Here is a 24,101-nt window from a genome sequence, read left to right as displayed (position 1 = left end):
ATTCTTTCAATATATTTTTCAGAACAAAGGAAAGGAACAAAACCCAGTGCTGGAGGTAATAAAGACCTTCTCAAAAAGCAAGGGGAGCTATCAAAGAAATACTTCTACCTCTGCCCTGCTTGATCACAGAACCACTTTGAGTATTTTCTGCCCACTATGTACTTTAACTTTCCCATTCCTAACAATGTATACATATCTTTGACAGACATGTGCGATGGAAACACTCTTCTGTCTCAATGTCCTTTAATAGATTTGTGAGATTTATCTATTAGGGTATAAATTCCTAAATGGCTATATTCAGAGTCTGGAGACCTGGGATATAGTCTTAGATGATAGCAATGGGCTATGTGGAATTTTCTTTCTTTTTTTTTTTTTTTAAAAAGCAGTTGTACAATGTTTTCCTCAGGTTTCTTCCAGTCCTAACACATATGATTATATGGGAGTTACTGTATCTATCAAATTATTTTTGTACACAAACTAGTACACAGAGTGGGTACTTCACTGTCAAGTGTCTATTCATCTTTCAAGACTCAATTCAAGTGGCTCCTCTTTTCAGTTTTCCTTGGTTATCCTAAATAGAGACAATCTTACTTCTCTGAACATCTACAGAAGTCATTGTTTATACTACACATATGAAGCTTACATACCATATTGTGTCCCAATTATTTTAATTCATGTGATATAACCTCTACCTGACTGTAAGGTCCAAGAAAGCATATTCATCTCTATAGCCTCTTGTTCTGATATTGTCTTTAATAAATTTTTATCGAACCTGCTAAACTGTTTTTCTAAAAATATAACCAGAAGAAGTTTTATACATCAAATAACTATGATATAACTATTCTCATCTGTAATTTTTTGGGGAGAGGGATAGAAAAGAATTTAGGTAAAATAAGTAGGGAACAAGGAATTTTCTTAGGGATCTTAGATACTAAGTAATAAACAGTGAACTCAGGAGCACAAGCTGAACCAGAACTGCCACTTTTTCAAATCTTACTAGATAACCAACCATATATGCATGTGGAGTGTAATAAAGGAATGGGTATTTAGAGGAAGAGTGGGAGGAAAACAGTTGAAGATGAAGAGCTGTTGATATGACAAGGACAAAATTTGGGTACCAGTTCTGCTAGTGTCAGGCCATTTGCTGGAAGTCTCTGAATCTCCCACTTTTAGCTTGGATACTCCATCTTATCCAACAGCTGCCTGCTTACACAGAATATCTGCAGCTCAGTTTTAATGAACTTTCCATGAAATTCAAGGGATTCACACACGGAAGTAAAACTCCCTTAACTGATACCTATTTAACTAACTGTATGCTTATATGAGCTGGTTGTATTAGCTCTTAAACCTATTTGTGTCAGTGATACATGTTATTGTAATTATACGATTCAATTAAATATTATATTAAAAAGATGAAAACTGAGTAGAAAATGACAGTTGTTTCTATGAAAACCAAGTGGATGCTTTGGAAAGCTCAATGAAAGAGTTGCTAAAAATGCTGTTAACTAGATGTAAATAAGCTGATGATGAAAGACTGAGCGACTGATATCATACAAATCTCTAAGGCTTATACAACTACATTGCTTCACAAGAGTATGGTTTAATTCTTCTTTAGAGAAATCAACTGGAAATCTGTCCTTAAAGAAACCAAGATGATAGGTATGGTTTACGCAAGAAAAAGGACTCCTACTTAAAAATAAAACAATGGCCCTGTATCACAAGAGTTGTGAAGAAAATGTTGAAAGTCATGTGTATCATTTTTTTTATATTGAGTAGGGCTCTTCTATCACCACTGTGCCAGTTACTAATACAGACTGCTTCGGGTAAAAAGGGCTTCCTCTAAATTTCATAAATACCTTATTTAAGAAGATCTCATAGAAGTGTCACATGAAAATTTCAGTGTTGTAGATAAGGCATATGTATTCATATTACACGATTTTATGAATGATAAATTAATACAAAGGTGAAAGCAGACAAAAAAAGCAGACAATCTAATCTTAATAGCAACTATTCAGTATTGCTTTGCTGATGCTTATGAAAGTATAAGCTATATGTTTATCAATGTAAAATACTTTCACTATTACAGTTTGTATCAGAGTCTACTATATTACATTATTTTGTTAGTGAACATGAGTAAAACTTTAAACTTCAAACTGATTCAACAGTTTAAGAAAGTTTCTGAAGAGGCTAAAATGTTTTTATAAAATTCCTTATTTTTGTAAGCTTTCTACAAATTTGTGATAAGGCAAAATAATAACTTGTAATTCGAAGCCATCTAATATATTGATTCTGTTTTTGCAAATTACTCCACGCTAATCAAGAAATATGTTAATTTTACCAACTAAACTTTGTTTCAAATGACTTAGATTAAAATTACAAAGAAGTGTTTCAGACTGACATTTTATGTGACATTTTATTTATACTGCCTCATGACTATACTTTTAAATTCATCTACATTCTGGTTTGCCTACTGCACAGATTCTAAAGCTGACAAAAAATAATCATTCTTTAAAAAATATAAGAAATCATGTCCTAAAATATTTTTCTGTCACATCTTCTCATAAATATACCAGTATGATAAATATACTTTCCCCTCTCTCTTATTAACTCTCACATATGTATCATATGAGGATTGTGGATTTTTATTCAAATAAACAACATAAAACTTAAAATAAACAACTTAAAAACAAAAGCTTTTAAATTACCAAAATACTTCAATTGTCTCTATTAACAAAATATATGATTCTGTAAGCAATAACTACTAAGATAAACAATTTTGACAAAAGAACTGGTAAATAATTTCTCAAAGGCTAGAAAGAAACACACTAGTAATTTTTAGTTCATTTTCCCTTCAAATATAAAATTTTCATTATTAGAGGAAAAAGAGGAATAAAGTACAGAAGTTGGAGTCATTCACTTCCTTAAACAATTAGGAAAAACAGCTGTTTCATGAAAAAAAGTGAGTAGAATTAAACAAATTATCTGTCTCTCTTGCTCTTTGTATTTTCTGAAATGAGACATTTCCTCCAAAATTACAACTTCAAAGAATTTCAAAATTTGTACACCAAAACAATTATATATTCTTTCAAATATTCTGTTTATGTGTTGGAAATTTTCTAACCAGATGCAACAATTAAAATTAGCAAATAAATAATAGAATATGTGTTGGTATGCTAAATATAAAAAAAAAGAAATTGCCATATCAATATGATATGTACATCCCATTGTTTGAGGAAGACTGACTAGCAACAGAAACTTTGATTACCAGTTTAAGACAAAATATCTTGACTCCTCTTAAAGTTGCAAATAAAATGGAAAGCTATATATATTTTTGCTTAATTATACCAATGCTTACGTAAAGTGTTTTTTTTCACACTATGTACTTAAATGCTATTAAAACATGGTGACAAACTATTTGAGCTTTGTTCTTTTTTTACTGGATATGCCTTAAATGATTAAATTTTTATTGCTTTTATATCTGTCCTAAAGATAGTACTGCTGCAGCCACGTAGCACAGGGAGATCAGCTCGGTGCTTTGTGACCACCTAGAGGGGTGAGATGGGGGGGTGGGAGGGAGACACAAGAGGGAGGAGATATGAGGATACGTGTATATGTATAGCTGATTCACTCTGTTATAAAGCAGAAACTAACACACCATTGGAAAGCAATTATACTCCAATAAAGATGTTAAAAAAAATGAAGTCGGGCTTCCCTGGTGGCGCAGTGGTTGAGAGTCCGCCTGCCAATGCAGGGGACACGGGCTCATGCCCCGGTCCGGGAAGATACCACATGCCGCGGAGCGGCTAGGCCCGTGAGCCATGGCCACTGAGCCTGTGCATCCGGAGCCTGTGCTCCGCAACGGGAGAGGCCACAACAGTGAGAGGCCCATGTACCGCAAAAAAAAAAAAGAAGTAAAAATTACAAAACTGAAAACCATAAAAAGAATAATAATTTATCAGAAAGAAGATGTGACACATATATACAATGGAATATTACTCAGCCATAAAGAGAAATGAAATTGAGTTATTTGTAGTGAGGTGGATGGATCTAGAGTCTCTCATACAGAGTGAAGTAAGTCAGAAAGAGAAAAACAAATACCATATGCTAACACATATATATGGAATCTAAAAAAAAAAAAAAGGTTCTGATGAACCTAGGGACAGGACAGGAATAAACATGCAGACGTACAGAATGGACTTGAGGACACGGGGAGGCGGAAGGGTAAGCTGGGACGAAGTGAGAGAGGAGCATTGACATATATACACTACGAAATGTAAAATAGATAACTAGTGGGAAGCAGCTGCATCCCACGGGGAGATCAGCTCGATGCTTTGTGACCACCTAGAGGGCTGTGATAGGGAGGGTGAGAGATGCAAGAGGGAGGAGATATGGGGATATATGTATACATATAGCTGATTCACTTTGTTATACAGCAGAAACTAACACAACGTTGTAAAGCAATTATACTCCAATAAAGATGTTAAAAAAAAAAGATAGTATTGCTTTTTCCTTTTTTTTAGTGTCTTGGAATTCTAAGGTGTTATAAAAGCAGTGTAAGAGATAGTTATAGGGAAAAAAAAAGAGACAGTTATAGGAATAGATACCTAAATAAATTTTAGAACTATTCTAAATTACATTTATACTTATACTATTCATTCAATCAGCATTAGGAAGCATCTACTGTATATTCAGCATTCAGATAGCAGGCATAAATTATTTCATGAATAATTAAAGTGAAAGCATCTAATATTATAAGAAAGAGGTACATTTTACCTGGATTAGATGAGGCAATGCTTTTAGTGTAAGGCAAAACCAAATTCCCAGCTTGCAGGGGAGCAAATCATGCCATTGTGGTTTCACCAGTAATCTAAAGGGAAAACAAAAAGCAAAAATAAAGAAGCAAAATATAGAAAGAAAGTTGACAGACAAAAATATTTTTATAATAATCATGAATTCTGTTTTGAATGGCTATTTCAACAAAGGAAGAAGTTTTTCAATGAAATATTTATGACAGTTATCACTTAATCTGAAGTATTCTATCATAAAATATATTAGTACAACAAATGCAATTATGTATAATAAGTAAGAGAATCTAGGTTAAGATTTTGGGGAAGGGGACTTGTAATCAAGTTATAAAGATAAAGAAACAAAAGCCCTGTTTCTAACCTGGACTTTTCATCAGTTTGGCAAAATGAATTCTTAGACCTTATGATTACTTAGCGGTAAAAGACTAAACATCATCAGAGTGTCCCCAAGTGCTGACAAGCAGATATGAAGACTGTAGCATAAACAAACCGATACATAAAAATTAATGTCATTTGCAGTTCACTGAAGCATTACTCACTGATGTCATCAGAACAGAAGACAGGCAGAATAGTCTCTGATCTCCATCTCACATTGATCCAGTTCCTGCCCTGCTGTGTGAACTATTTAAACCCTTTATTTCTTCCTATGAATCAATAGAAGAAATGGTAGTATCTCTTTGAGTGTGCTGCATATCACTGTCTCTCTACATACTGTCACTCCTGAGCTAAACACTACAGTGATAGACTCTTCTAGTAATACTTCGTTTCTAAAGTTCAGTATAAAATTTTCAAATAACAAGAATTCAGGGGTTTAATTATGTAAATATATATGAACACTTTACAAAGGGAAAAACCTGTAGAACTTTTGCTTAAGATTAGAATGTGTTTCATAAACTATGGCACAGTATTAGTCTTTTATAAACTGAATACAGATGTAAATGTTAGCATATCTGAAATGGATATACATATGAAGTTGAATCACATTAAAGACATATTTTAAAACAACTTTGAATTATAAAATGTTTTTATATGCTCCTACCTTTCATTTTTTTCTGAAGCACCAAGTTTTGATACATCCACAGTCTTGCCGCCTGTCTTTTTTTTCTTTTCTCTCTTTTTTCTACTAAGCAGTTCATCCTTAATGTGGAAAAAATTATGGTTACAGGTTATCATTAACATGTACTCTTCAAATGTTATCAAGAGTCTTCTGTGAAGGGTAAACATTATAGAAGAACATTTATGCAAATGTATGTAGGGTCCAACATGATTAAGTAAAATCATCAATCTTTAACAATAACTGTTGCCATGGTAACCAGTCCTTAAACACACATGAAGTTCAGCACTGTCAGTCATGTGTATCTCCATAGCAATCAAAGTTTTCTAAGAAGAGAAGGCATTCAACTTACTTTTTCTCATTCATCCAACTTTAATAATGTCACTTCAAAAAGAATGAGTAAACAGATGCTAATTCATGAATACTGATAAATATGTTTATCTTTAGCATATAAATAAAAGCCCATAGCAGAATAAACTATGTAGTAGTATATTAGGCTAAGAAAAATGTAATATTTTTTAACCAACTGATCTTTGAAATTATAAACTTATACTCATTTCAAGTTTTACTGAGTTAAAAGCTTTTAAAATAATCATTCTTTATGTAAGGGCCTGCGACACAAAAATTTCTAAAATCATTTTACATAAAAAATATGTATATCTGGAAGGTGACAATTAAGAAAACATAGCTCTACCTTCTAATTTTCAGCTAGATATTTGAGCCTTCACAAAATTTTGTAACAAACTCAAATGCCACATTTTTGAAAAGAAACATTTTCTTCTTATGTCATGGATTCTTGAAATAGAAACATATCAAATACTAAATGCTGAGTACAAAAAATATTAGAATAAGGAGTATATACAGAAAAGTTGAAATTTTTATCAGTTGAAAAAATAAATGTCTGAAATTCCATATAAAATTAAGGAGGCTAGATCATTTGATTTATTACCAGTACTTACCAGTTGTTTTTCCAGGTAGATTGACCAAACCACAGCATAATGACCCACTGTGAGAATTATGAACAAAAGTAATGCCAGCTCAGCATTGCTCATTTTTCTCACCCGCCTGTAGTAGAATACAGGCTGTCGCCAATCTGGAAGTCCATTGATCAGAATATCATCATACCTACAGCAGCAAATATAACAGTTTTTCATAGGGAGTTTAAAATAAAAACAAAAAACTTTATTTGTACTTACATGTAAAAAGAGGAAAGAGAAAAGAATTTCTCCAGAAGAGATAACATTTATATAGATTATCAGCATTACAATGGCCTATAAATCAAAACATTGTATCCAATCACAGACAGCCTTCAAAAAGGCACACAGTGATCTGCTGTGGATCCCAGACCCTGTGTGTTTAAACCCCAGTGATGTGACTCCTGTAATGGCAGCTAGGCTGAAGGAGCCAGAGTCCACCTCTCCACTGCAGGCTGCAGAGGGGCCCCGCCATGAAAGTCAGCAACAAGAGGAAGGCTCTCAATGGGAGAAAATCAAGATAAGAGCTCTATTTGCTACCATGAATTATATATTAATGGAATCAAAATCAGGATAAATTTTCTAGTCAGTGCTTTTATTTCCACCCCTTTACAAGGGTTCAAGGTTGAAATATCTATCATTTTATCAAAGCTTCTTAATGACATAAAGAGCCTATAAAATGAGCACTTTTTAATTTTATGTTGGTCACATTCCTTTAGAGAATAAAAAATTCCCAAATTAGGAGATGTGGAAACAACCAATTTCTCGATAAAACTGTTTATTTGTAAACATTTAAGTGGCAATTTCCTCATTTTTTGGCTTTGCTGAAAGGGAAGAACATAACAAATAACAGCTTTCCTAGTGATGCATTTTAAATCTGCTTTCTTTAGAAGGAAATTTCAACTGAATTTAAATTTACCCGTCAGACAGTTATTGAGGCATATATTTTTAAGGTTAAAAATCAGGAATAACATTTATGATTGTAAAACTCAAAATGGTCACACACAAACAATGTTCAAAACACACAACCTGTTAATCTTAGTTCAACACATCTCATTAAATATTCTAATCACACTATTTCCAGAATTAAATCTTCACTGAAAGGCCTAATTTGGTGCAACACATTGACCAAAATATTTTAATTAAAAATATTCTGAGTTAGTCGCAGGCCTAATTACAGGAATAGAAATAGGGCCTATATTGTCAGGCAGGTCAGTAGAACTCAGTAGTAGGTTTTTCTCAAGTAAATTGACCGATCTAGGAATAATAGCGCAGCTGCTAAACTGCCAGTCTTGACATGTAAATCAATTTAAATGCAACAACTGCAGTAGCTACTTTGATAGTTATTAAATTGATACCTTGGAGATATGCTTTAAAAAATAAAGCAGAGGATTTATTACAGGCAACTTCTTTTTTCGGTACAAAAAATATTGGTTATAAATTCAAAATATATTTTATCAGGCTATCTAGAAAACGTGACTTTTAGGATCAACTTAGATTATTAATAATAATGGCAGATCAGAATAACCAATGTTCAAAGCAAAGGACATTAGTGGTACTAAACTCTTAAAGGCAGGCAAATTGTGTAGTATGCAAGAATCTGCTAATTAAAATATGGTTGTGTAGTAGCTGGGCCAAAGTTTGATGTTAAATATTCCTTTTCGATATTTACATAGCAATTCTTGAACACTAATATCAAGACATAATAACACGATTTCATCAAAAGTTATCATTCCTGTCCAAAAAATTTATCTTTAAATCTATTTCTGTAAAAACTGACTCATTTTAGATTAGAAATGGATTGGCAAAAAGGTTTCAAGTGGTATAAGATTACAACATCTGAATGAAGTCCAGTGAATGAAGTCCTGAATTTATTCTGAATCTACATTCTACTTCAGATTTGTTGAGGAAAAAAGGCAGAATATAAAAATAATTATTTTCAGCTCATCTCTCCCACGAAATAACTTCAGGTAAAAAGTGTGGCTATTAATAAAGAACATCTAAGAAAGTGGCGACAATTCCCTAAGAGCATTGCTAAGCGTTAAATTTGTTTTAGATCTAAACTGTACTGGAAGAAAACCCAGCTGAGCTCATAGCTGCGAATCTCGTATCAAATATTTTATCACCATCATCTTTGAAATGCTATGTGTCTGTTAATAGCTACTATTTTCTACCCCACATATAAACTGTTAGTGCACAGCTAAATTCAAGATAGCAAAACCTTATGCACTGAACACATTAAACAAAACTAGATATTTACTAGGCTACGTCTGCCACTCTAAACAACAGTCTCCAAGGATTAAGCTTAGAATCAATGCTCTATTGATTTTACTATCAATGAACATTATGGCTCACACGACTGGCCATTTTAAGGGAAGATAGCTTCTATTATAGTTCACTTTTTAGAATATATGCTGTTAAAAGATAAATCACTGCTTTCCTGAAACACTGAAAAAATAAAGGTATTTCTTAAAATATACACAGACATTATATTCGTAAGTTATTTAAGAAAAAAATGTTGTGTTGACAACATATAAAATTTAAAACATCACTGTTATGCCTTTTCTATATTTAACACATAACACTGTTAAAATAATTAAGCTCATACAAACTGCTCTTAACAATTTGTTAAAATCAGATTAAGAATGTACACATGTATGAATATTACAAGAAAATACAAAAGTAAATTTCTATGATAAAAATATCACTAATGTAAAAAATCATATGGAGCTATTAATTAGAAATGAAAACATTCATCAATTCTACCTATGGCCTAATACATGTTTACATCATTTGATTTTCTTAAAATGCCCATGATGAACATAATAATGGTTACATAATTATGTGAGTTCCATTCTATAGTCTGCAATTCATCAAATATATTTAGCCTAATACAAACATTGGAAAGTAAATCTAAAAATGTTTAAATTACCAGAAGAAAAAAAAGTATGTAAATTAAAAATATTATTAGCATGCTTTGAAGAATAAAATAGTAACTATGAAATTAAAATAGAAAACATGTATATTATGAAAATGAATACTGAAATAATTCTAGCATTTGCCTAAATTGTGAATCTCCCATCGTAAAAAGTTAGAATTTTTAGCTTAAAAGAGTAACAACATCTACTTAGGTCACACACTGAAACTTAAGAATAAAAATTAATTGTACAAAGATCATAAACAGGAAACAAGCTTAAATTAATTGATCTTATTCTCCTTTATAAAATGTACATATGTGCCAAAAATTGTGGTACACAGCACTTTATATATTGTATATAATATGTGTCTTATAATATCTCCTAATTAGGGAAGGTACTAAGATAGATTTCTTATTCTCAGGTTAATGTTTATTTTTATTCAAACACACCTGTAATCAAATTTACAATAAGGAGGTAATGTATTTGTAAAAGTTTCACAGATTAAAGCTGAGAAAACTATACTTTCCATTGGATTTGTATGTAAAATGTGACTTAGTAAACTAAAAAAATACACTGAACTTTTACAAATATAGTACCATAAAATAGACAAAAAAATTTTAAGTTGCACAAGAGGATTAGCAAAAGAATACTGGTAAAATTTAAAATAGATTTTACACAAAAGTAAATATACTAATATTACTAAAGCACAATCTAGTGTATATATGTAGTGATTAGGATCTACTCAGGACTTTATTCCAGCTAACACTCAGGGCACTTGGATAGAATTTTATGTCAGAACATAGCTGAGCTGCTATTTCCTAAAATAAGCAAGTTACCTAAGGAGTTCAGAAGACTCCTATATTAATCTCCCTTACAAGAACCAGGAAAACTTTTTTTCATGCTATAGTCTATGCCTTTGGGAGGGAAAAAAAGCTTAAAAGTTTATTCACAATTATACTTCTAGGAATCTACCCAAGAGAAATGAAAAATACCCATTCACACAGACTTGCGTGTGATAATTCACTGCAGCGTTGTTCATCATAGCCAAAAAGTGGAGACGACCTCAATGTCTATCAGTTGGTGAATGGATAAACAAAAGTGGAACGTGGAATACTATTCAGCAATAAAAAAGAATGAACTACTGGTATATGCTACAATATGGATGTACCTCAAAAACATTTTGATAATAGAAAGAAGTCAGATGCAAAAGACTACATATTAGATGATTTCATTAATATGAAGTGTCCAGAAAAAACCACATTTATAGACACATAAAGGAGATCAGTGATTGCCTGGGGCTGGGATCAGAATGGGAAATGCCTGCAAATGGACTTGAGGGAATGTTCTGAGGTGACAGAAATGGTCTAACACTGGTTGTGGATTGCACGACTCTGTAACTTTACTAAAAATCATGGAATTGTACACTTAAAATAGGTATTTTTACTAAAAATCATGGAATTGTACACTTAAAATAGGTAACTTTTATGGTATGCAAATTATACCTAAATAAGGCTGTTTAAAAAAATAAAATTTGCCTATTCCTTAAAAAAAAAAAAAAAAAAGAAAAGGTTACCCAGTTTGTTATTTTATCTATTTCAATGCTATTCTCTTTTCTACCAAAATTTTTTAAATGCACCTGATTTCAGTGAAAATACAATTATTTGTAAGGGAAATAAATAGATAAAAATGTCTATGACAATTTTCCAAATTACAAATTCCTGGAAGGTTACACATTACTTATTTAATGAATATTTATAATAAATAATTGTGATACCAAAGAGCATTTTTAAATATCAGTATAAGACAATCTTCTTTCTGAAGATAAAACTATGGTTTTTTTTTTTTTCTAAAGGAATTATAAACATTAGATAATTGTCTGTAGAGGTGCATTTCTCCTATATGTTTAAATACTCATAGGTCACCCGGCCTCAGGCGCAAGCTTTAGAGGAATGATTCTCAGCTTGATTAGCTAAGACTTTTGCCTCAAGGAAAACCAGTTACCAAAGAGTTACTTGTGCCTCAAGGGGTATAAATACTACAGCTGTTTGTGTAACTGTCAGATCCATTTTTTTCTACTAACACTCTACAATAAATGCAAAGGAAACTAATCCTAAAAAGAAAATGTTAGGTGAGTCTATGTTAATGAAGAAACAATTTTTACATGAGAAGTGATTTGTTCTGAAAAGATATAAATAATTTCGGTAATTGGAAGAAATTGTTACAAAGTTTACTGACTTTTAAAATAACAACAAACAAAAAGGCAAAATCTGATGCCAAAGATGTAGAGAGACTAAATAAAGCTATCTTTACAGACACGTTCTTGATGTGTGAAACAAAACTAGGGGCTCAGTGAGAGAAACCAACTAGAAAATATGCACAGAATGACCAACACTGCTTTCAACACACTCCTAGGACTCTTTCAACACTATGGATTATCTCAAACCAGAGGAATGTCTGCTATGGTATCTGGACCAATGCCAGCCCCTTATTATAAAGCAAAGAACTCGTCAAGAGAATATACTGAGTCCTTGCTTTGCAATCTGACAAACTGAGGTATTCAAATTAAAGAGTTAAGATGAGAACCAAGAGTGGCAGCTGACATTGTAGGATACAGAATAATTCCAGGTAATACATCCGAAGAAAGATTCAGAAGGTCACATTGCATACTTTTTTGGATTGTCTTTAAGATATATTAGCCTCCATAGAGAGATACAGATATTTAGGCTGGCGTTAGCCTAAAATCTCAAATACCTACTTTTTTCTTTAAAGGTACTCTTACTGTAAAGCACTGTTTTCAAACTACAGATTGTAGCTCACTAATATCTCCTGAAACCAACTTAGTGGACCACAATCAGCATTGTTTTTAAAAAGAAGACTGGTCTAGACTAGCATAGAATAGAAAACATCAGTCTGTTTCACACACAATAAGTGTTTTGTCAAATTTTTGTTTCAGTTGTGTCTGTGTGTGTGTGTGTGTGTGTGTGTGTGTGTGTGTGTCCTGAGGCATGATGCAAAATGTATTTCTTACCGTGGGTCTGACTTAAAAAAACTGAAACCGGTCACAGTAGTGTCTACCTTCCACACATTTGGAAGAGCAGAGTAAGGGGGTCTCTCTGCAATCTCCTCTTAAGTCACTAGCATATAAACCACTGTATAAATACATTACTACTCTGCTGAAAGAGGCCCAGAGAAGTCTCAAAGTGAGGTGGCTGCCTCTTCTCTGACGTTCGACCCTAAACACAGAATCACTGGAGCAGAGGAAGGGAAGGGATGGAGGCAAAAGAAATAGGAGAAAGAAGCAAATATTTTTCTTCTACTCCTATCTTCTTCAGATTTATACAAGTCTGTTCTCTCATTCACAAATGGGGTTTATTATTTTGAGGATGAGGAAACACCAAGAAATGGTAATAACTTGAATATCACTAATCGCCTAATTGCAAAACATTTAAGAAATAGAGGGGGGAAAAAAGCCCCCCAAGCGCAGATAGGAGCAATTACTGATATATCAAAAATGAATAGGTATTTGTTTGAAGTCAAGTAGAATTTTATTTCCCAGAGCATAGATACTCACGTTAAAACTATTAGCTAATGAAGCCATGATCCTGAAGTCTATAAGTACTGAATCAACCTAGTGAATATTTTCAATAGAAATTAACTCTCCTATAAACATACATTTTAAAAACAATGCACATCTTGAAAGGAACGAAAATAAAATACTAACATAATAAAATGTTTAACGAGACAATTCTCTCCTTTATAAACTGAGACATCAAAATATAACATCTTAATTCAAAAGCAGATGAACACTCACCTCTGCCTTCGTTCATCATCCTTTAAAACTTCATAAATGGCCACCAACTAAAACAAAAGCATTACTTTAAAAATAATCTCAACTAAGGGAAATCACTTAGGGAGATGAACACACTATAATTCACATGCAAAAACCCCATGCACTCACATATACAATGAACAGATAAAATCTTAATTATAAGTAACATTTTACGGTTTTGGTAGCACCTTAAGAGGTTAAAAAAGGCTTGATACCAAAATCTTTTTGAAAGACGCGAAACTAATAATTATCTTAACGTGTGATTTTTAAAAGCAAAAACTGTAATTTAGACAAGAAAATTATGACAATTATGACCCCCCCAAAATTTAGTGATTCTAATATAAAAAAATGTTGGTAAAAGCATATTTTGTAAAAAACTGAATAAATACGTATACATTATATTTCTAAACTACAATCTCATTTTAAATGGAAATATTCTACGTGTCGGTTACTGTTTCTACCATAAACATTTATTTATAAATTATCACAAAAATACATATACAATAACAGCATATTTCACTTACTTGTCTAAACTGAGTTTCTGCATTTTCATCTTTATTCTTGTCTGGATGCAAAGTTAGTGAAAGCTTACGATATGCTTTTCTAATGTCTGCAGATGAAGCATCCTGGGGGGGGGGAGGGGAAAAACACAAAGCAAACTTTGTCAGTAAAAGAAATTCCCAGAACCTTGTTAAGATCTGAGAAGACAGCCAACCAAGTGCAGGACCCCAGGCAATGTAATTTGAGCAATCAGTCTAACAACCAGGCTATGCAACTAGCCTGACCCACATGACTGAACAATTATTCAATCTAATTTGGCTGGCTCTCCTCTTAACTTTTCATTACCATACATTCATTTAAAGAAGACAGTATTTGGCAAAACTTTTCAAACACTTGCCTTCCTAAAATTAACCAATAAATCTTTTTCAGTAATTAAGAGATCAAAAAGAAACAAATTAAAAATTAATACATCCGTGTGCCTTCAAGGAAGGTCTTTATTTATCTGAGAATCCTAAAGCCAATGTCTGAAGCCCAGGCTTACCATATGTGGTTGCTTCATTGCTATTTATATTGAATTTACCATGAAGCAACAACCTATGGAATCTCAATTTCACATGTCAAAAAGTATGCCTATTTGAAGGCAGTTAACTTTGCATTTACCCAAAATAATTATAATTAGAAATAGTTATGTATATTGTCCTTAACTTTTTTTGTTAGTACTTTATAGGTTATTTTCAATGCTGTCCAGTTTCCATAGTCTGATTTGCAGAAATAAATTTGCCCACTATTTATGTATTACTAACATAGTTTAAATATATTTTAAAAGGTCACAATAGTTGAGGAAAAGTACTTTGGATAAAGTGGATATTAAAGTTGAATTTTATGTAATCCCGTGTGTACGTGTAAACTCAGAGAACATCATTTTACATGGCCAGTAAAAAATACACGACAATAACAAATAACACACTGTTAAGTTGGGTATAAAACTTGATCTCCACTAAATGTAAAAGTTATTGCAAAAACTAATATTCATAGTGGGGCAAAATGAGGATAAAGTTGCTTATTAAATTTTATCTTGTTTTTTAGCTGAGTATTTGTTCAATTAATTCCTAAAACTGATGTACTAAAAAGTTCAAATGACTAAAAAAACAAAACATAACAAAAGTCTGTGTACCTGGGACTAAATAGCTGTTAAAGAAACAGAGGTGGAAAGAGGCAAAGTGAGACTACAATTAGTCTGTCAAGCTCTCTTTTATAAACCAATACTTTCATTACCAATTTTCTGGGGCTTATTGCTCCAGGCAATCACTCTACTTTAAAGTTTCAACTTAGGTGTGAATATTTTTCTGACTTGTGGAGGGCTGAGGAGCTATAAAATTAGCAGAGTAAGTTTCGCAGGTAATATGGTTATAATTTCCATTCTCATTTGCTCAATGGAATTGATGTGTTCCTTATACTTAAATGATAGGCAGCATGTAGCAGAAAAGGATGATTATTTACTGAAACTCTGTGATGGAGATTTTGTTGAGCAAAGAGGTCAAGTGTCAAATGAATTCTCATTCCCTAATTGGGACTTTAATTTTAGATTTTTTAAAATTGGGACTATATCACACAGAAATTCCAAAAGTAGATTTCTTACAAAATAAGAGTGTATGTATTTGCTTATGTTACAAAATTAATACATGCTCATTATGGAACATCTATGACTTACGTAACAGTCACCTAAGACATTTCCCTCCTTCCAGTCTTGGCAAGCTGATCCCAATCCTCCACTTTCCTGCCGCAGTATATACCGTAAGGGTGAATGTGGCCAGATGGCTCTCCTATTTCAAACCCTTCAGTAATGCCCAAGAACCTTCATCATCTGTCTTTTCCAGTCTTTTTAGCTTTATATCCCACTATCTTGGTCCATCCTCCTTGTCCCCCAAACCATCACACGATACAATGCTGTTCTCCAACTTGATGTTTTTGTTTTGCATCCAGCTGTGGATACAGACAGTTCTCTCCTGACTTAGAAATGGGCCTCTCAGGCTACACAGAAATACTGCCTATTTTCCTCTTGAGAATCTGCCCAGTAGGTTTATTTTACTAATAAGTGGAAAGAACTTATTAGTTTCATGCTAAGTGGACATAACTGAAAAACTCAGAGGTCTTCCTATCTAAAAGACATGCTCTAGACAAGATGCACCTCAAACTAGCTTATGTATGTATTAAATTTTAGTTAATTACTTAATGAATCTTAACTTATTTTATCCGCATAACAAAGCTATAAGATAAGTATAGTTGTTAGCAGGCCCATTTTACTGATGAGGTAAGTGAGGCAAAAAGAAGTAATTTGCTCAAGTTCATACTACTGGCAAATAGAGGAAAACAGAATTCAAACCCAGAAAATATTGCATCAGAATCATAGCTATGTTGATTCTTTAGATTCAGTTAGTAGATTTCATCTGAGCCACTTCACAAGGGCTAAAGCTTTTGGGAAGGCAGTGAGAACAACTGCTACAATCCTACTGAGCTGATAAACTATGTGGAAAACATCCACATAACTACAATGGAATATGGTCAACTGCAGTTTTAATGGTAAAGATCCTGATATATGTTGGCTTTTACGGCACATTTTACATCGTATTTCTACTAGAGACCTGAATGTTAGAACATTCATCTCACATACACAGTAAATTAGACGTTTTATCTCTCTGGCTTTCAGAGAAAAATTTTTGATAGGACTATGGGTGAACTGGCCATCTTTAACACTGTTGACATCAGGAGATCTACAGGGTTCAACTGCCAGAATTCTTTTCCTTCTAAATGTGATATGGTTTTTTGGCAAGCTGGACATGAATTATCATAATACTTGGATGACCTCTATAAAGAAGAGATATATGGTCATTCTTTTTGGGGTTTTTTTTTTGGTGGGGGGCTGTGCCACACAGCATGTGGGATCTTAGTTCCCTGACCAGGGATCAAACCTACACCCCCTACATTGGAAGTGCAGAGTCTTAACCACTGGACCACCAGGGAAGTCCCTGGTCATTCTTTATTTAAAAAAAACTCAAAAAACCACAACAACAACCTATGAAAATAATATGTTTGTCAAAATTGAAAAAAATGTGATGAGACATCAATGAAAGTGGCAGAGTAGGGAACTCCAAGGGCCTGTCACTAAAGAGAAACAGCAAATAACCTGGCAAAACCTGTCAGAATCAACTTAATCTGAACTCTTCAAACTAGTCAAAGGATTCCAGCAATCAGTCAAACACTTAGTCAAGCAAAAGGTAGCTAATTTGCAGTAAGGGTCCTGAAGATGCCAATCTGAGTTACTGGTGTGGGTTCCTAGTGTTAGAGTAAGCAAAGTGGACTTTTCTGTCCTCCAAGAACTGTGGCTGCTTGTTCTGGCCTGTCTTTTGGTTCCCTGACAGACTGTGTAAAGGGCTTACCTTTATTTTACTAAGCTCAGATCTCTCCCAGTGCAGAGAGGCAACTGTTCAGGACATTTGTCAAAAACATTTAATGGCAAATTTATCAGCAGGTGCCAAATGAGGCAAGGGATGGCAGCTGGGGTAAACAATAGACACAACAAAAGGCTTAGGAGGAAAAACTGGGAAGTGAGATGCTTTGGGGAATATGGGATTTGAAATGCTCCCACCAGAAGACCCACACACGTGTGCGCCCAAGGAAGAGTAGCTGCTCAAAAACACCTGAGACGGCCCTAAATTCTCATTTCTGGCTGAGCTTTAGGCTGTATACAAGCAGCAGGTGAAGTCTAAGGGTGAGTTGTAAACTGCCTAGCTGAGTGTTGAAGGCATGCCCCAACATATACGCAGGACCCACTGCCAAAGATTTTGAGGTTTTTTTGTTTGTTTGTTTCTGGTCCCAAACCTTTAAGGAAATCTCTGCTGAATCATTAGCTGACCCCTAAGCTAATCAAACAGATGTCAGTGGCCACACATGGCAAAGAATATACACTTTACAAAATTAGTTCAGAAAAATCACTAGACAAACAACACCAACCACAGGCAGCAAAAAACAAACAAACAAAAAAACCCCTGATGAGGTAAAATAATCTAATTACTACATTATATATTCAAAATGTCCAGTACTCATTAAAAATTATGAAGTATGCAAAGAAACAAGGAAGTATGGCCCACACACACAGAAAAAAGGAATTAAGAGAAATTGTCCCTGATGAAGACCAGACACTGGATTTACTGGAGAAAGACTTTTGATCAACTGTTTTAAATATGCTCAAGAGCATGTACAAAGAACTAATAGAAAGAACAAGAATGATGTCTCACCAAATTGAGAATATCAACAGAGACATAAAATTTTTAAAGGAACTAAAGAAAAATTCTGGACTTGAAAAATACAATAACTGAAATTTTAAAAATCACTAGAGGGGCTCAAAAGCAGATTTGAGCAGGTAGAAGAAAAAAATCTATGAACTTGAAGATAGGTCAATTGAGATTTTCCAATAATAGGAGCAAAAAGAAGAAAAAAAATGAAGAAAAATGAACAGAGCCTAAGAGATCTGTGGGACACCACCAAGTATACCAACATACATTTAATAAGAGTCCAAGAAGGAGAATAGAGAAAAGGGCAAAAAAAAAAAAAAAAAGACTGAAAACTTCTAAAATTTGATAAAAGACATGAATATACACATCCAAGAAATCTCAACAAATCCTAAGTAGGGTAAACACAAAGAAATCCATACCTAGAAACATTCCACTCAAACTGTTCAAAGACACAGAGAATCCTGAGAAGAGCAGAGTGATTCATTATGTACAAGGAATTCTCAAAAACATTAACAGCTAATTTCTCATCAGAAGCCATGGTGGCCAGAAGTTAATGCAATGACACATTCAAAGTGCTTAAAAAAATCTGTTAAGCAAGAATTCTATATCCAGCAAAGCTACTCCTCAAAAAAGAAAGAGAAATTAAGATATTCCAATTAAACAAAAGATAAGAATTCATTTCTAGTAGACTTGCTCTACAAAAAGTGCTGCAGAGAGTCCTTCAGGCTGAAAGAAAAAAATACCAGGCAGTCACTCAATTCATACAAAGAAATAAAGAACACTGATAAAGATAACTATATAGATAAATATAAAAGTCAATATTCATGTATTTCTAGTTAGTAACTCCAATTTTTTATATGATGTAAAAGACAACTATTAAAGAAATAATAATAAATGTCTTAAATAATGTCTATGTCTCAAATAAAATGATAATATAGATCTACGTCTATGTGCATACACGTATAAAGATGTAATCTGTAACAATAACTATATAAGGAAGGGGAACACAGCTATACAGGAGCCAAATTTTTTATACGATTGAAACTAACTTTCTATTAATTCAAACTAGATTACTATAAATTAACATTAGTTGTAATCTCCATGGCAAACACTAAGAAAATAAAGATCTACTGTAAAAGAAACAAAAAGCAAATCAAATAGTACACTAAGAATACTGTGAACAATTGTATGCCAATTAGGAAACCCAGATGAAATAGACAAATTTCTAGAAACACACAAACTGACTCATGAAGAAACAGAAAAAATGAATAGACCTAAAACAAGTAAAGAGATTGATCAGTTAATAAAAACCAAAAAAATCCAACATCCTACACAGAAATGCCCGAAACCTCAAAACTAGATGACTTTCACTACTGAATTCTGTCAAACATTTGAAGAAATCACAGTCCTCTTTAAACTCTTCCAAAACATAGAGGAAGGATACCAAAACCAGAAAAACTCCTCAAGAAAGAAAACTATAGATCAATATTCCTTATGAATACAGATGCAAAAATTCCTCAGCAAACTTCTAGTAAACTGCATCCAGCTGCATATAAAAAGAATTACATACCATAACCCATGAATGCAAGGGTGTCTCAGTGCATGAAAACCAATCAATATATCATATTAATTAAATGAAGAACAAAAAACCACAGTCATCTCAATTGATGCAGAAAAAGCATATCCAACACCATTTAATAACAAAACACTCAACTAGGACTAGAAGGAAACTTTCTCAAGTTAATGAAGGGCATCTACGAAAAACCCACAGGTAACCTCCTACCTGAATGGTGAATGAAGTCTGAAACCTTTTCCCCAAGATCAGTAGTAAGAGGGATATCTGTTCTGGCCTGAGCAATTAGTCAAGAAAAAGAAATAAAAGGCATCCAAATTAGAATGGAAGAATTAATACTCTCTGTATTCACAGATGACATGATCCTATACGTGGTAAATCCTAAAGCATCACAGAACTAGTATTAGAGCTAAGAAGTAAATGTATTAAGTTGTAGGATACAAGATCAATATATAAAGATCAGCTGTATTTCTACATACTAGCAATTAAAAATCCAAAAATGAAACTAAGAAAACAAATCCTTGACAATAGCATCAAAATTAATAAAATACTTCGGAATAAGTTTAACAAAAGAAGTGTAACATTTGTACACTATGAACTATAAAACACTGCTGAAAGAAATGAAAGAAGGTCTTAATAAATGGAGAGGCATCTATGTTCATGGACTGGAAGACAATATTAAAATGGCAATAATTTGCAAGTTGATCCACAGATTCAATGCAATCCCTACCAAAATCCCACCTGGCATTTTGCAGAAATTTACATGCTTATTCTAAAATTCATAGGGAAATGCCAGGGACCCAGAATAGCTACAATACCCTGAAAACAAAGTTGGAAGATTCATATGTCCTGATTTCAAAACTTACTGCAAAGCTATAGTCATCAAGACAGTGTGGTCATGACATATGGACAGACATACAGCTCAATATAAGAATTCAGAATCCAAAAATAAACCTATTCATCTATGGTCAAATTGATTTTCAACAAGGTGCCAACATCATTCAATAGAGAAAGAACAATCTTTTCAACAAATGATGTTGAGATAACTGGATATCCACATGCAAAAAAAAAAAAAAAAGAAAGAAAGAAGTTGGACCCTTATCTCACATGATATAAAAAAACTAACTTGAAATGAATCAAAGTCCCAAATATAAGAGCTAAAACTATAAGACTCTTAGAAGAAAACACAGAGGTAAATCTATACAACCTTGGATTTTTACAATGGATTCTTAGCTATGATATTAAAAGAACAGGCAACAAAAGAAAAAGAAAAAATATACAAATTGTACTTAATCAGAATTTAAAACTTTGCAGCCACTGTGCAAGTTTGGTGGTTCCTTAAAAAAATAAACATAGAGTTACCATATAACCTTTTAATTATATTGCGAGGTATTTACTGAAAAGGATGAAAACTGGTGTCCAAACAAAAGCTTGTACACAAATGTCCACAGCAATACTATTCACAATAGCCCAAAAGTATAAACAACCCAACGTCCGCTAACTGATGAATGGATAAACAAAATGTGGTATAGGTATATCAATACAATGAATATTACTCAGACATAAAAGGAATGAAGTACTGATATATGCTACAACATGAATGAATCTTGAAAACCCGATGCTAAATGAGAAAAGCAGACACAGAAAGCCATGTATTTCATGATTCCACTTTAACTGTCCATTTGTCCTTTGTGGACAAATCTATTGATACTGAAAGCAAATCAGTAGTTCCCAGGGGCTAGGGAGAGAGGGGAATGAGGAGTGACTGCTTAGTACACACAGAGCTTCTTTTCGGGGTGCTGAAAATGTCCTGGAATTAGATGATGGCTGAACAACACTGTGAATACACTAGAGATCATGGAATTGTACACTTAAAATGGTGAATTTTACGTTTCATGAATATCTCAATTTTTAAAAATTGAAACAATGCAGAATTATCTTTATTGCACGCTATGTGCTAGGCACCATTCTAGACACAATATGTGTTAATTCCCTTGATTTTTACAACCCTTGGTGATAGGTATAATTATTATCTTTATTTTAATGAGGAAACTGGGGCTTAAACTAAGGCTTAGTAATCTGCCAAAATGTTACATAGATACTACATAGCAGAAATTTCCTGACAGAAATTTAGTCTCACCTCCCATGCTACCTCTTCTAGAATTAACGACTATTTTCTGCATATCCTATGGCCACTCCTTGATTATCCTCTAATGTAAATTAAGCTATATACATCAAAATGGAGCCAGCTATCTCTGGGAGTCTGAAAAGCAGGATTAGTAGTAACCTGATATAGCTCAACCCAGAGATGTTTTAAATGTATGGATTGGGCTTCCCTGGTGGCCGTGGTTGACAGTCCGCCTGCAGATGCAGGGGACGTGGGTTCGTGCCCTGGTCCGGGAAGATCCCACACGCCGCGGAGCGGCTGGGCCCGTGAGCCATGGCCGCTGAGCCTGCGCTCCGCAACGAGAGAGGCCACAACAGTGAGAGGCCCCGCGTACCGAAAAAAAAAAAAAAAAGTGTGGATTGTTCCCAGTGAACACTCCTCCAGAGGTAGATACATTAATCTAAATGAACGAATTCTTATCTAATTTACTTTTGAACAGATCTGATAAGGATGTTAGATGTGGGACAAATCTCAGAGAAATTTTACTCGTATTCTAGATTATATTAGAATTAGCCCCTTTCCACTTACTATGATGCTTAGGATGAAGATGGGCTTGAAAATAACTAAGCCACTTACTAGCTATGTGATTTTGGACGATTTACCTACTCTAAGTTTCAAGTTCTCATCTATAAAATGGAAATAATAATGTTACAACACCTAAATATATATACATGTATGTAAATATACATACACACATACATATATGTACATAATGTGCTTATTATAGCATCTGGCACATAGTAGTGTTGAGTAAATGAAAACTGTTATAATATGTAGGCTAGAAAGTCACTATTTCTCTTTCATTTTAACACTTACCAAACCTGACTTGCAGTTTATTTGGATTTGTGCTTCAGACCGTGAGTACTAAGGAATTGAGGAGTAAAATGAATTTGGATGTTTTTTATTTATTGATTTGACAATATTTATTGAGTACCTACTACGCACCACCATTGAGGACACAGTAGTGAACAAAATAAACCCAATCTATCCTCATAAAACCTTTGCAAGGTAAGAACACTGAAAATTCTGTCTTAGGTGATTCAAGAGGGGTTTCTTATTTTACTTTATATCAGGGATTGGCAAACATTTTCTGTAAAGGGCCAGATAGTAAATACTGGAGGCTTTGCAGGCAAAAAAGTCTCTGCTGCAATTATTCAGCTCGGCCACTGTAGTGAGAAAGCAGCCACAGACGACACATAAACAAATGGGTGTGGTGGTGATCCAGTGAAATTTTATTTTCAACAACAGTTAGTGCCTGGTTTTGGCCCATGGAGTGTAGTTTGTTGACCCCTGATTTATATCAGTGGATTACCAATAATCTAAAACTCATTCTATTTAGTGTCTTTGCAAATTTGAGACCCACGTATTTTTAGGTCTGCCAGGAGGTTAACAGAACAAAAATGAGAAGACCTTATGCAGAATCTGACAAAAGTAAACTGTTCTTTTTTTTTTGAATTTAATTTTATTTTTTTAAACAGCAGGTTCTTATTATTCACCCATTTTACACACATCAGTGTATACATGTCAATCCCAATCGCCCAGTTCAGCACACCACCACCCACACCCCCCACTGCTTTCCCCCCTTAGTGTCCATACATTTGTTCTCTACATCTGTGTCTCAATTTCTGCCCTGCAAACCGGTTCATCTGTACCATTTTTCTAGATTCCATATATATGCGTTAATATATGATATTTGTTTTTCTCTTTCTGACTTACTTCACTCTGTATGACAGTCTCTAGATCCATCCACGTCTCAACAAATGACCCAATTTCGTTCCTTTTTATGGCTGAGTAATATTCCATTGTATGTATGTACCACAACTTCTTTATCCATTCGTCTGTCGATGGGCATTTAGGTTGCTTCCATGACCTGGCTACTGTAAATAGTGCTGCAATGAACATTGGGGTGCATGTATCTTTTTGAACTATGGTATTCTCTGGGTATATTCCCAGTAGTGGGATTGCTGGGTCATATTGTAATTCTATTT

The 24,101-nt window shown here is 33.6% G+C and overlaps 1 protein-coding gene across 2 annotated transcripts in view; it reads right to left on the bottom strand.

The window, feature by feature from the left end:
• The window catches only part of DNAJC1 (DnaJ heat shock protein family (Hsp40) member C1), a 210,500-nt gene that overhangs the window by 118,611 nt on the left and 67,788 nt on the right, over positions 1 to 24,101 (bottom strand). For both annotated transcript variants that reach the window (XM_033407847.2, XM_004280941.4), the window contains exons 2-6: positions 14,105 to 14,206; positions 13,563 to 13,609; positions 6,819 to 6,984; positions 5,845 to 5,942; positions 4,774 to 4,867 (exon numbers count right to left, since the gene is read on the bottom strand). In XM_033407847.2, coding sequence (XP_033263738.1) covers positions 4,774 to 4,867; positions 5,845 to 5,942; positions 6,819 to 6,984; positions 13,563 to 13,609; positions 14,105 to 14,206 — 507 coding nt within the window. The remainder of the gene's footprint in view (positions 1 to 4,773; positions 4,868 to 5,844; positions 5,943 to 6,818; positions 6,985 to 13,562; positions 13,610 to 14,104; positions 14,207 to 24,101) is intronic.

This window comes from Orcinus orca, chromosome 2 (genome assembly GCF_937001465.1).
Source record: "Orcinus orca chromosome 2, mOrcOrc1.1, whole genome shotgun sequence".
In the NCBI taxonomy this organism is placed as follows: domain Eukaryota; kingdom Metazoa; phylum Chordata; class Mammalia; order Artiodactyla; family Delphinidae; genus Orcinus; species Orcinus orca.
The sequence above is the reverse complement of the archived record's forward strand: the minus strand, read 5'-3'. Positions and strand labels throughout refer to the sequence as shown.